Source organism: Lupinus angustifolius, chromosome LG19 (assembly GCF_001865875.1).
Source record: "Lupinus angustifolius cultivar Tanjil chromosome LG19, LupAngTanjil_v1.0, whole genome shotgun sequence".
Classification (NCBI taxonomy): Eukaryota; Viridiplantae; Streptophyta; class Magnoliopsida; order Fabales; family Fabaceae; genus Lupinus; species Lupinus angustifolius.
The window spans coordinates 5,400,024-5,413,749 of record NC_032027.1 but is presented as its reverse complement, the minus strand read 5'-3'; the positions used below and the strand labels follow the sequence as shown (position 1 = coordinate 5,413,749).

At 32.4% G+C, this 13,726-nt stretch overlaps 2 protein-coding genes across 4 annotated transcripts; both read left to right on the top strand.

Annotated features, from left to right (window-relative positions):
* Positions 927 to 2,881, top strand: LOC109334044 (aspartic proteinase-like protein 2). Its single transcript, XM_019569618.1, has 6 exons — positions 927 to 1,032; positions 1,486 to 1,559; positions 1,657 to 1,753; positions 1,860 to 1,923; positions 2,306 to 2,377; positions 2,457 to 2,881. The coding sequence occupies exons 3-6, from the start codon at positions 1,694 to 1,696 to the stop codon at positions 2,630 to 2,632; spliced, it is 372 nt and encodes a 123-aa protein (XP_019425163.1). The 5' UTR covers positions 927 to 1,032; positions 1,486 to 1,559; positions 1,657 to 1,693; the 3' UTR covers positions 2,633 to 2,881.
* On the top strand, positions 7,191 to 11,818 carry LOC109333657 (polyadenylate-binding protein 7-like). Of its 3 annotated transcripts, none has more exons than XM_019569191.1 (9): positions 7,191 to 7,589; positions 7,694 to 7,812; positions 7,905 to 8,098; positions 8,684 to 8,943; positions 9,036 to 9,142; positions 9,222 to 9,411; positions 10,104 to 10,384; positions 11,110 to 11,323; positions 11,391 to 11,518. In XM_019569191.1, the coding sequence occupies exons 1-9, from the start codon at positions 7,391 to 7,393 to the stop codon at positions 11,402 to 11,404; spliced, it is 1,578 nt and encodes a 525-aa protein (XP_019424736.1). In that variant the 5' UTR covers positions 7,191 to 7,390; the 3' UTR covers positions 11,405 to 11,518. The 3 variants fall into 3 exon arrangements, with proteins under 3 accessions (XP_019424736.1, XP_019424735.1, XP_019424734.1); XM_019569190.1 differs by having other exon boundaries at positions 7,339 to 7,589; positions 11,113 to 11,278; positions 11,392 to 11,818; XM_019569189.1 differs by having other exon boundaries at positions 7,340 to 7,589; positions 11,110 to 11,278; positions 11,392 to 11,818.

Sequence of the window (13,726 nt, the reverse complement as noted above, 5' to 3'; positions counted from 1 at the left end):
TCTTCATACTTTTTTGGGCCCAATGGCTTCTATTAATGTCAATTTTAATGACCAAAATGACAATTTACTCCTTTCTCTCTCTTAGCTCTTCATAAATTACATTAGACTTCCACTAATTAATTTTAGTCTACCTATATTATTTTTTTCTTTTACAAAACTTAAAAGCTGTAAGTTTGAAAGGGCAAACAAACTCATTATCAATAGGAGTTCATAAATAGTTAAATACACATGTTATTTAACATGCATTTGATTTATTACTATTATTTTTATTTCCTGAAAAGTTGTGTGGCTAGGATGGTGTTTTTTAGGACACATCTACTATATTATAAAATATATCACTTTATATATCATTGTTTCTAGTTTGTTAAAAAAATATATTTAATTAAAAATTAAATATTTTTTTAAGCAATTACAAAAGGTGTCATATATAAAGTGATGCACTTAGGAATTCATCCTTTTTTTCGACAATGATGGTAAGTGAATGGAGAGAAGGAATGAAGGAGAGGGTATCCATAAACGTCGCCTCAGTTTTCTTTCTCTCACACTAACAAATCACTACGTGCTTCTTTGCCTTTTCTTATACCACACGCGCGTCCTCTAACTACCATCAACTACTTTTCATGCACCATTCGTTTTTTATAATTTTATAATATTTGTATATTGTGGGAGTAAAGAATTATATAATAATTATATTATTCATTATTCATTTCAACATTTTTAAATAGTTAATAATGATTAAATGTCAATATCAGATGATGTATTGACAATGTGTAAACTCATACGGGACCACTATATATTTTTCTCTATAATTTTTAGGGTAGAAAGGTTATGTATATTTATCATGGGAATGAAGTATCTCCTGGTATAATGATATAAGGAGATGAATTATTTCTCCATGCCGGTGGAAATCATGACATGTCCTCAATTGATCCAGCTGTATTTGCAACAGCTGACAACCAAGGAACTATAGTCGACACTGGTACAACATTGACATACCTTGTTCAAGATGCTTATGATCCTTTTGTCAATGCAGTAAGTTTTTGTTTTCCTCTCTTGAAATTGTGAAACACTGCAGTGGCTATACTGTTTTGAGGCTAAGTTATGTGATTTTAGTTACATTTTCCATTTGAATTTCTTAAAATATGTAGAGTCTGATACTCTGATATGCCCCTCTACATTCTTACGTAATATAATAAGCAGTAATGCCTCAGAGTAATAGGAAATACCTATCCGTCTTAACCAGAAGCCTAGAAGGTTAGGCTGTTAATTGAGGTTGTCCTCGATCTAAATATGTTATAGGGCTATTTGCAAAATGCCCATTGACTAACTAAAATACTCTTGATATAACCAATTGCGTACTTAGGCAGTGGAAACAATGGCCTCGTCATAATCTAAGAGACTCTGCAATTTCTTATGCACTTCAACTTTACAAAATGATATACCATTATACCATGTATTGATGTTGAAATCTAAATGAATGTGCAGATAACTACTGCCGTGTCACAGTTTTCTAAACCCATTATTTCAAAAGGAAACCAGTGCTATCTAGTCGCAACCAGGTTACTTCAATTCAAACTTTTACAATAAACATTTTTAAAATGAAAGTTTATCCGACCAGGATTTCTTTGGATCTCATTTGAATATATGCTCTTTCAGCCTTGGTGATATATTTCCTTCAGTCAGTTTAAACTTTATGGGAGGAGCATCCATGGTTTTAAAACCAGAACAGTACCTTATGCATTATGGTTTCCTTGTAAGTATGCCTTCTCTTGTTAGGTGACATTCCTGCATCTTTTTACTTGCGGAAGAGTAATTCTTCTGAACTATATGCCACTGATAATACTACTTTGCTTTTGCAGGATAGTGCTGCAATGTGGTGCATTGGCTTCCAGAAAGTGCAGCAGGGATTCACAATTTTAGGAGGTTAGACCCTGGAAAAATTATTTAAACAGAATAAAATCGGCTGGGAGTTATGAGAAACAAGTATTTTCTCTCATTTGATTATGAAATGGACACTTCAGTAAATAGCACACAGAATTGAATAATGAATGTCTTCCGTGTTTAGTTAACAATATTGGACAGTCATTTCATGGAGAGGTTATTCTTGTGGGTAGAACTGAACAAGGAAAACTGAAAACACCTGGAAGGATGTTACAATTAGGGTGTGTTTGGGATTATGCATCAAATTTACTTTACCATTGGCATGTTTATTTTGCGTCAATTATGCATCAAATTTATCATATAAGCATGTGAACTAGTCCTGTATTTTTATCATTGGGTTTATAGTTGTTTCATTCTCTTGTAGATCTTGTCCTAAAAGATAGGATTGTTGTATATGACTTGGCTAATCAACAAATCGGATGGGCCGACTATGATTGTAAGTTCACCACACGAGAACTCATTCTTTCCTGCATACATGGTCATTTTCTTTGTCTTAATTCCGTATCGTTGCTCAGGTTCATCGTCTGTAAACGTCTCTCTGGTTACAAGCAAGAGCAAGGATGAGTACACCGATCCAGGACAGTTGAGTATCAGCTGCTCCAAAATAGGCATTCTAGCCAAGTTGCTACCTGTAACCATTGTGGCTTTTCTTGTGCACATAATAGTTTTCATGGAATCCCAATTTTTGTAATTGATCCAAGATTCAGATTGCATTCTTTGAAAATGAGGGGTTGGGCATTGTTTTATTTATTGTCAGCAATCCTACTTGTATTTGGACCGGGAGAGGTAGCTCTTTGTTCTCTGTATTTAATTTTGATCTCATTGGTATTAGCATGATGAAAATGTGGAATTGTGGATCACATTGTATAGGAATTCTTATGCTGAGAACTAGCAAATTTGTACATTACTGTCTTTCTTTGTAGCAAATGGAAATTGAATAGAAGTTATGCAGCTGAAGAGACTTATTTTTGTTTATTAGCCAAACATTTATTTCATTCTTGATATTGGCATTTAGTTTTTGAAATTATGAAAAGATAATCTAGAGCCTAAATATGACAAATCATATGTGGATTTAGTCTTTGAAATTTGTGGGCTTAGTTGAATCTACAAAAACGTCTCATGTACATGTAGCATGGTTAAGTGTAGATAGAAAAGACACAATCAAATCAATTTATTTAACTTTAGTATTTTCTTAGGGACTAAAATTGTGTTTTTTTCTTCATACTTTTTTGGGCCCAATGGCTTCTATTAATGTCAATTTTAATGACCAAAATGACAATTTACTCCTTTCTCTCTCTTAGCTCTTCATAAATTACATTAGACTTCCACTAATTAATTTTAGTCTACCTATATTATTTTTTTCTTTTACAAAACTTAAAAGCTGTAAGTTTGAAAGGGCAAACAAACTCATTATCAATAGGAGTTCATAAATAGTTAAATACACATGTTATTTAACATGCATTTGATTTATTACTATTATTTTTATTTCCTGAAAAGTTGTGTGGCTAGGATGGTGTTTTTTAGGACACATCTACTATATTATAAAATATATCACTTTATATATCATTGTTTCTAGTTTGTTAAAAAAATATATTTAATTAAAAATTAAATATTTTTTTAAGCAATTACAAAAGGTGTCATATATAAAGTGATGCACTTAGGAATTCATCCTTTTTTTCGACAATGATGGTAAGTGAATGGAGAGAAGGAATGAAGGAGAGGGTATCCATAAACGTCGCCTCAGTTTTCTTTCTCTCACACTAACAAATCACTACGTGCTTCTTTGCCTTTTCTTATACCACACGCGCGTCCTCTAACTACCATCAACTACTTTTCATGCACCATTCGTTTTTTATAATTTTATAATATTTGTATATTGTGGGAGTAAAGAATTATATAATAATTATATTATTCATTATTCATTTCAACATTTTTAAATAGTTAATAATGATTAAATGTCAATATCAGATGATGTATTGACAATGTGTAAACTCATACGGGACCACTATATATTTTTCTCTATAATTTTTAGGGTAGAAAGGTTATGTATATTTATCATGGGAATGAAGTATCTCCTGGTATAATGATATAAGGAGATGAATTATTTCTCCATGCCGGTGGAAATCATGACATGTCACATGTTTCATCATTTTCTATAAAAATATTTTTAAAAATAAACAAAATAACACACATGTCACATTTTTATTGACTAAATGAGATAAATTATCTCCTGATGTGAGGCAATAAGTTATTCTCATTTATAATATTAAGGGAGAGTGGTGAAGGTCACATCAATAAACTTCTTAATTAGATTGATAATATATTTGGATGATATTATGCATTTATGCCTAAACTATCTATTAAGTATATGGTTAACACATACCAAAAGAGAGTAAGAAGACTGAATCGGGTATGAAGGTGGATAGGAATAACACATACCTATTTTATCTTTACTTTGGCTGCATCTATTACATTTTTTGGCTGTGTTTCCATTATTGTTTCCAACGGATCAACTAATCTATCGGGAATATTAAAAAATGTTTTTCATTTAGTACTTTATTTATACTCAAGAGCACTAGTTAGCAATGTATTTGAGCTATTATGTTTTAAAGCTTTTTTTGTCTGTTTTTTAGACTTATAAACAACCTTCAAGAGAAGAGAGTAAAAAGTAGGTGAGATGCATTAATGAAGTTTCAAATTTACACACTCATAATTTATATGTTTTAAAATATAATGAACTTAGCAAAAAATATGACATATTTCCCATATCTATTTTGGTATTGTTAGTGTTGCAGAAAGAAAGAAGGATGGAAGAAGAAGATGAGGTTGAAGTCAGAAAGAAGATAATGAATGAATTAGGAAAAGAGAGATTAGAAAGTGTAATATTCAATGAATGAATTGTATTGATTAATGATTCAATGATTACAAGTTAATATACAAGTTTCTAAAATTGTTTCAACAAACTTAACTATTTTCTATAAATGGCAACTCTCCTAACTACCACAACTAACTTATTTGATTACATCAATTAACATGCCCTCTTAATCAAAGAGTTATTGCTCATAAGGAATGACATTCTCGATCTTATGACAGTAAGCATTCCATAGACAAAAACAGAGTTCTTTTAGAAGCTGAACACATTCACCATGTCTCTTAATCTTTTGAACCTATTAACCTTGAGTGCCTTTATTAATACATCAACTTTTTGAATCTTTGTTGAGCAATGAACCATCTTGACTCTATCCTTTCCAACTTGGTCTCTTAAGAAATGAAACCTTGTTCCAATCCTTCCATGGCTAATATGATTCTTTTTGCTGCAATCATGTGTGCTTGTGTAGGTTTAGCCATGTGTTTGCTTATCACTCCTACTCCATAGGTTATTTCAGGCCTGCTGTAACATAGGAATCTAAGACAACCCATAATTTGTCTATAGAGTGTTGTATTTGCTGGATCTTCTAAACCTGTTTCATTCAACTTCAAATTTCCTTCAACTGGTGTTGATGCAGGTTTGTAATTTTGCATTTGAAATATGTCTAGCACATCTGTTGTATACTTCCTCTGATGCATAATGATTCCCTTTTCTGTCTTTAAAAATTATATGCTAAGGAAGTATGTTAACTCTCCAAGATTTGTCATTTCAAACTCAGATTTGAGTTTTCCTTTCAACTTTAGAATTTCAGCTTCACTACTCCCTATGATGACCAAACCATCCACATAAAGATAGATTAGGATTAGATCACATGTGCTTGTTAAGTTTATATATACACCATGTTCCATCTTGCACTTAGTAAAGCCAATAGATGTCACGAATAAATCAATTATTTTGTTCTAAGCCATACAATGCATTTTTTAATCTTAGCACTTTAGTTTCTCTATTGGTATTCATTCATTCTCTCTCATCAATATCATGAAGCATAATATATGAGCAAATTAGCCATATAAAACTAGAACTTAGCAACATCATCAATTTATCATCACATCATGGTCTAAAATCCCTCCTTCCATCCCCTGGTTGACAATTCCAAAAACATAATAAAGTAACAAAATAGAGGAAAACACACTTCAAAATTTTCATCCTTTCTAAAAAATTAGAAAACTTGTATTCCTCAAAAAAGATATCAAATTAGTCTTTTTTATTATTCTTTCTAACATTTTAGTGACAATCAAGACTCATTTTGACCCACATTCATAATATTTGATTACTAGTTTAGATTGTTACATTTTTAAGAATGAAATTAGTATGAATAACACTCCTCTTCGTTACTTAAGAGAGAAGTACTCTAAAAAACCAAAGAAAAACCAAGATGCAATGTCATTTGTATCATTTTTATTTATGTTGAGATTATACCTTTACCCTTAATAGTAAAAGAAAAAAAATGAACTTCCCTCTCCAATAATTGAGAGATCTTATTCCAGTTAGTACATAAAGAGATGAGTGAGTATTCACAACAAAATATCCGGTAAAATGCATTTTCCCCTTAGGTGAGTGTAATATTTTGAATAGGAGAGGAATGATATATGTAATTAGTTAAATTTGAAGGCTAGGAACAATGTTATTAAACCCGGATCGGTCAATGACTCAGAATAACTCGGTCAGAGTATTAGGTCAACGAGTCATTGGTTGGACTAGTGGCCAGTTGGCTCAGATTCCATTACAAAATTTAAAAATTCATAATATTAACTAAACATTATTTAATAACTCTACTCTAAGTTTAAAAAATTATCATACCTAATTAAACAATCAACAAAAAGTTTTCACCACAAACATGAGAGATAAGTTGAAATAAGATTTTGCTAGAGCAAAAACTAACTAATGATAAACATAACTAAAAATAAGTTAAAGGCACTTGAATATATTTTTTAGTTGACTTAGCTTATCCAACCATTTCGATCATCTGATTCATCAATTTTAAGTTAAAATTAAGTGAGTTGAAATAAATTAAGTCAATTTAAATATACAATCAAATAGGTGAGAGATTCAAACCAACAAAATAACTGATTTATGGTTGAACCAACCCCAGCTCTTTTTATAAAACTTCTTGAGGGTTTGTGTATTAAAAAAATGAGTAAGGATTTTTTCTATTAACAGATAGACAAATACTACAAAAAATAAAAGAAATAATAATATGTTAAGATATTTTTATCCTTTTATATATAATGAAATAACATTTTTACTATCGAAAACACATGTAAATTCATATACTTATCTTTCCATTTCTATTAAAAGGTAGAATCTTTGTTCAAAGAAACATTCTAAAAAGCTTAACGAATCCGTGTATACCACGCTCTCCCATCGCGTGTGGGCATGAATCCACGCTCATTCTAAAACGGCCATGCAGGCCAAATCCTCATATACTCAGAAACAGTTAATATCACATTCACACACTTTCTTCATTTGCGCACTCTGAATCAATTCCTCTGAAACAGTTAATATTGAAAAAAATCTTCAATGGCGGTTCCTTCTCCGACGGTCACCATTGTACCGGCGTCTCTCTACGTCGGCGATCTCCACCCCGACGTCTCCGAGGGACAGATCTTCGAACTGTTCTCGGAATTCAAGAGTCTCGCTTCCGTTCGCGTTTGCCGTGATACTTCCACCGGAAAATCGCTCTGTTATGGCTACGTTAACTTCGTTTCTCCGCAAGACGGTAACGTTTCTCTTTCTTCACCTCATTTTCGACGTTTCTTGTAGGTTTTCGGAGATTTGATTGTTTCTTTTTATAATAACGTGAAATTATGAAATTATTTGTAGCGATTCGTGCGATTGAGCTGAAAAATCATGCTATACTGAACGGGAAAGCGATAAGGGTGATGTGGTCACGTCGTGATCCTGGTGCGAGGAAGAACAACTCAGCGAACGTGTTTGTTAAGGTATCTTATATTTCTGCAAGGAAAATCATGCTTTGGTTTGATATGGTTTAATGTTATTTCTGGTTTATTAGTTTTTCTGTTATTGTTTGTAGAACTTAGCTGAATCAATAGACAATGCGGGACTAGAAGACTTGTTTAAGAGATTTGGGAATATTTTGTCCAGCAAAGTTGTCATGTCTGAGAATGGGAAGAGCAAAGGATATGGCTTTGTTCAATTTGAATCAGAGGAATCTGCAAATGCTGCCATTGAGAAGCTGAATGGCTCTACTGTTGGTGATAAGCAGATGTATGCAAAATTCTGTGATTTGAGAATCATACATATAGAAATATGAGTGCATTTCTTTTGGATTATTTTTCAACAAAATCACTTTTCTTTTATTGTTGAAAAATACCACTTCTAAGATAAGTAAAATGAGAAAAAAATGAAACATACATTATTATTGCATCATTCACCATTTATATTTAATATTCATATATTCTTAACAAAAGTAATCTAACAAACTATATATAAATCTTTAAAAAAAAAATATGTTTGGGAAACATTTCTTCAGTGATCAGAAATCTTATCATTTTGGTCTCACTATATTACAGTTGGTGCGGTGGGATAAATGAAAGAGAATAATAAAATTGATTATTTTGGTCTCAACCTAACATAAATACCTTCTGCTTTGCAAAAAAAAACTAGAAAAAGTAAATATCTTAATTTTACACCATCTAAAATCAATTATTTTTATTTTTTAAATTAAACAAATGACCCCTGGATTTATGCATTGAAATCTATGGTTTTTGTGCCTATAGTTAATTGTTAATTTCAATTTCCATACACCTATTAATTCCCTGATACTAATTTTAGTTTCACTGTAATTATCAGATATGTTGATAGATTTGTCAAAAAGAGTGACTGCGTTTTGCCAGGATCTGAGGCTCGGTATACAAATTTGTACATGAAGAATTTGGACCTTGACATCACGGAAGCAGTTCTGCAGGAAAAGTTTTCTTCTTTTGGGAAAATTGTTAGCTTGGCTATTGCAAAGGACAACAAAGGGGTGTCAAAAGGTTTTGGCTTTGTGAACTATGATAATGCGGATGATGCTAAAAGGACACTTGAGGCGATGAATGGAACACAATTTGGTACTATCTTTATCCTTATACTATGTATATTTCTATCAGAATATTGAAATTTTTTGATGTTTGGTTTTGAACTTTTGATTTCTTATAAATAGGTTCAAAGATTATATATGTAGCCAGGGCACAAAAGAAGTCCGAGCGTCAGCAGATCTTGACTAATCAGTTTGAGGAGAAACGTAAGGAAAAAATCATAAAGTATGAGGTAATTTCTTTACAATTCTTATATTTTAAACAGCCACTTTCTGTTCAGTTGTCTTAGAATGTCCTCCTTTGACTAACAGGGGTCAAACATTTATGTAAAGAACATTGATGACAATGTTAGTGATGAAGAACTGCGAGATCAGTTTAGTTCATGTGGCACAATTACTTCTGCAAAAATTATGCGCAACAGCAAAGGGATAAGCAAAGGGTTTGGCTTTGTCTGTTTCTCCACTCCTGAGGAGGCTAACATAGCTGTGAACAATTTTCATGGTAAGCGAGTTAATTTATTGGTAGGGACTTAATGTGTGCATGCATGCTTCAAATTTTAGGGAGGTTTTCTAAAAGCTATATGAAATAAGAATACAAATGGTATTGGATGATATATTTATTGGATTACAATTTGAGAGATCGTATATGTTTTACATGTTATTTTATATTTTACATGTTGATCATGTATCTTTTTTTGGTGGAATGTTTCATCATGTATTTAATCCATGAAGTACTTCTTGTGTATTATGCATATGTTACTTTATTTTATAATATGGCGTTAAAAGGATCTGAGGTCAATATTAAGAAGAATCAGCTTTGCTTTCCTCCTCTTATTCCAATGGGGTTGATCATTCGAAGGTTCCTTTACGTAGTTTGATGAATTCCTGCAAAGATCGTTTGAATGGATTTTATTTGTGAATTGTCTGTTTCATTTTTCTCTCATGTATCCTTCCCCTTTTTTGGGCAGGGAGAGTTGTTAAGGGTTCCTTCGCATACACTCTTCCTCTGTTCTGGGCTAGTTTTATAGAGTTGAATTATCCCATTCATTAAATGTATCTCTGCCTCTTCAAAGCTTCTCTAATTGAAGATTTTATAATATGATATGTCAATGACATTTTGATTTATCAGCATTGTGTCTGCAATGTCTTCAGTGTTTCAATTATGTTTATTAAGTTGATGTTGTATCCACACAGGATTCATGTTTCATGGTAAACCACTATATGTTGCGCTTGCTCAAAGGAAAGAGGATAGGCAGGCATACTTGCAGCTCCAGTATGCACAGAAAATAGCTGGACCTTCAACTGCCGCTACCCCTGGTGGATATCCTCCTCTCTACTATGCAGCTGCTGGTGTTACTTCACAGGTGCCTCTTGGAGCTGGGCTGGTGTATCAATCTCGGGCATTGAGGCCAGGATGGAGAGCTAATGCCTATGCATCTCCTGCTAGATCATTCCAACAATCACCAGTTCCTGTTGTGAGTAACTTTTAGTAACCCAAGAACAAACATCCTTTTTTCATGGTTTTGGGGGAAATTTAAAAAGGATCTCCTAAGAAAATATTTACCATAATGGAGAACTAAATAGCCAGTTATTTTATTTGGAAAAACTAGTCCTGTTTCAGTGACATTTTTAATGAGCCATATACATATATAAATTCATATATATATATATATATATATATATATGTGTGTGTGTGTGGTACTGTCTTCCAGTCCCATGTTTCCAACAATACTAGGCAGCAAAGGCAAAGCAGGGGCAAGATAAATGGGTGGGAGGACATCTTCTATCCCAAAAGAGAGTACCACTCCATGTGCCACCGTATGTGATTGGTCAGAAAAATATTTAATTATTAAATTTTTAACTTCAATATATTTTTTCAACCAATCACAGTCAATGGTAATATACCACAAACCCAGAAAACTTGTCGGTCAGGGCACTCTTCAAGAGAGTCTGAGTAATCAAAAGGTTTTCTTCCCTCCTCATATATACATCATTTGTAATTGTAGTAATAAAATGATTAGGCACTACAAACCTCTGATACCAAGGTGGTGCCACTGTGCAGGAAAAGTAAAAAAAAAAACTCTTGTTTAGTCTTTAATATAAAAAACAATGAATATTACATTCTATCTCAAATTTGGTGTTTCTAATCCCTTTCTATAGACGTATTTCCTAGTTCTGATTACTTAAGGTCTATGCCTGGCAGCTAACTGGACAGGCTAAGTATGTAACCAGTGGGCACCATGGAAAGATGGTAAAAGGATCTGAGTTCACATCTGGTGCTTCTAACTATAGTGGAGGTTCCCAGGGATCAGAAATGCTGTATACCATGCTCTCTGCTGCTGCTCCTAATCAGCAGAAACAGATACTTGGTGAGCATCTCTACGAGCTTGTTAAGATACAATGCACTATCTCGTTTATTTTTTGAAATTTGAAGTTAGGTTTTTAAATTCTTAAAATATATTTACTGCTCTATCTTGAGCAGCCACGTGGCCTAGAAGCAAAGATTACAGGGATGCTTTTGGAGATGAACAATGCAGAATTGCTGGTTCTCCTGGAAGCACCGGAGTCTCTTTCTGTAAAGGTGGAAGAAGCTATGAAGGTGCTTCACAACTCCAAGACCAAAGTTTCTGGACAGGATATAATACTTCATTCAAAGTACCTATCAGCTGAGGTTGCAGTGAACTGAAGACTTTAGAGTTGAAATTTGATACTCTTGATTTTTGACTTGCATGAACCTCCAGTATTTCTTCTACAGAATATTCCCTTAAGAAAAAAACCTATTATGTTTTCTTAGCTTAGAGTTGACAAGAACTACTACTGATAGTTATCTCAGGGGAAATTTTGTTTTGGATTTTGAGCTTGATAACATGGATTAATTTCGATGAAGTTTGGTTCTATATTTTTCATTTTACATTCACATGCTCTCAATAATGACTTGCCTTCTTGGTCAAGTAATTGCAACTGCAGCCAAGAGTGAGCTAAACCATGTGAATGGATGTCATATTCTTCTGTTACACAATAACTACACGATTTCACAGTTTTTGTTAAGAGTATCACTTTTCTTCTTCTTTCTGTGACACCTATCCTAGTGTTTGTACACTAAATATAATCATGTGGGAAGTTATGTATGATGTGATTGTGGTTGTGGTTTATTTATGTCCCTAGTTAAAATATAATCATGTGCAAGATTCTTTTATTTAGTGGGGAGGTTAAATGTACACAACCTTAGCATAAAGATTATTTTCAAAATTTGAACTCGTAACCTTATAATTACTGACCTAACAACCTTATCATTGCCCTTAAAATGTAGTGCTATGGCTTTACGGTTGCTCTTAAAGTGTATTACTCATGGTCACTAATCAACCAGTGACCATGTGGTCACTAAACAATCTGTTCACATATTATGTTTTTGGTGGAATAAGTGTAGTGCCCCTGAAGCATATAAGATTCTGTCCAGACCAATGGACTCTAATTTCTAGTGGGTGAGAGATAGCAATTACATGCTTGTTTCTTGTTTTCACACCAACTTAGCTATGAATCCTGTCTGTATTATCTTGCCTTCTAGAGTGTTTTGTTGTCGGTAATACTGTCTAACTGTTATAGGAATATTTGATTTGTATTCTTGCCACTTGGATAAATGCCCCTAGTGTTTTGCACAATTGCTTTGCTATTGTAAAGTTTGAGTTGCAACTTTACCGACATTATTAATAAAGGCAGAGCTATATAAAGAAATGTAAAAAAGAAATGATATTATTATTGAACTTCTATATATTATTATTGCATTATTTACTATTTATATTTAATTCGCATTAATTCTTAAAAAGTTAGATGAGTGATGAAGAATAAAGTGACTATATAAATGTTTACACTCATAATACATAAATATTATTCTATTAAAAACATATTAAATAAAATAATATATTTTTCTATTTTAATTTTAAGGTGACCATAACTACTTAGCATGAGACAAGGTGGTGTCGCCCCTGGACACTGAACAAGCTTTTTGTGCTGCCATGATTGTTTATCTCCACTGTGAGGAAGAAGTGGAAAAGTAATGGTAAGCATTATGGAGATTGGGGACTAGTGACAATGCTTTATCCCACTCTTTTACTAATTTACATCTTATTTTTATATTTTCCACTCCAAGTCCCTGGTAAATTCATCATAACAAAACTGCCCATAAATTATTCTTGATATTTTTCTCCCTAAGGAATATTCTTACCATATCCCCCTCCTGTATATCTTCAGAATTCACTTAACATCATCTAAGACTTGGGTGTATAGAATTTAACAATATGTTTTTTACAATACTTGTAATGTATGCCAATAGTTTGACAATATCAAATCAGTAGTATTTTCTTTTACAAATTTGATACAATATTAATATATTATGAGTATAATATATATTTAATGTCAGTGTAAAGATTTATACACGATCAGTACATCATTTAACATTCATTTGTATTACTTTTTTTGAAGAATTAATAATGATAAAACATGAATAATAAATAATGAAATGATAATATATAAAACTCTAATACATGCATTTTTTTCCCATGTACTGTTACCTTTTTTCTCATAACAATGCTACTTCATTTGACCAATTGCTTAGAAAAAAAAGCTAATCAATAAGGTCTAGCAAACTTGTTAGACAATTAAATTTACGTTTGATTTTAAAGGAAAAAGTTATTGAGAAATTAATAACAGGTAGTTGATGAGATTTGTATTGTAAAACCATCCTACCCAATCTAATTAATATTATTAAAATGATATGTTACTGGTATAATGTTTCCCATTATTAAATCACATACTAGTAA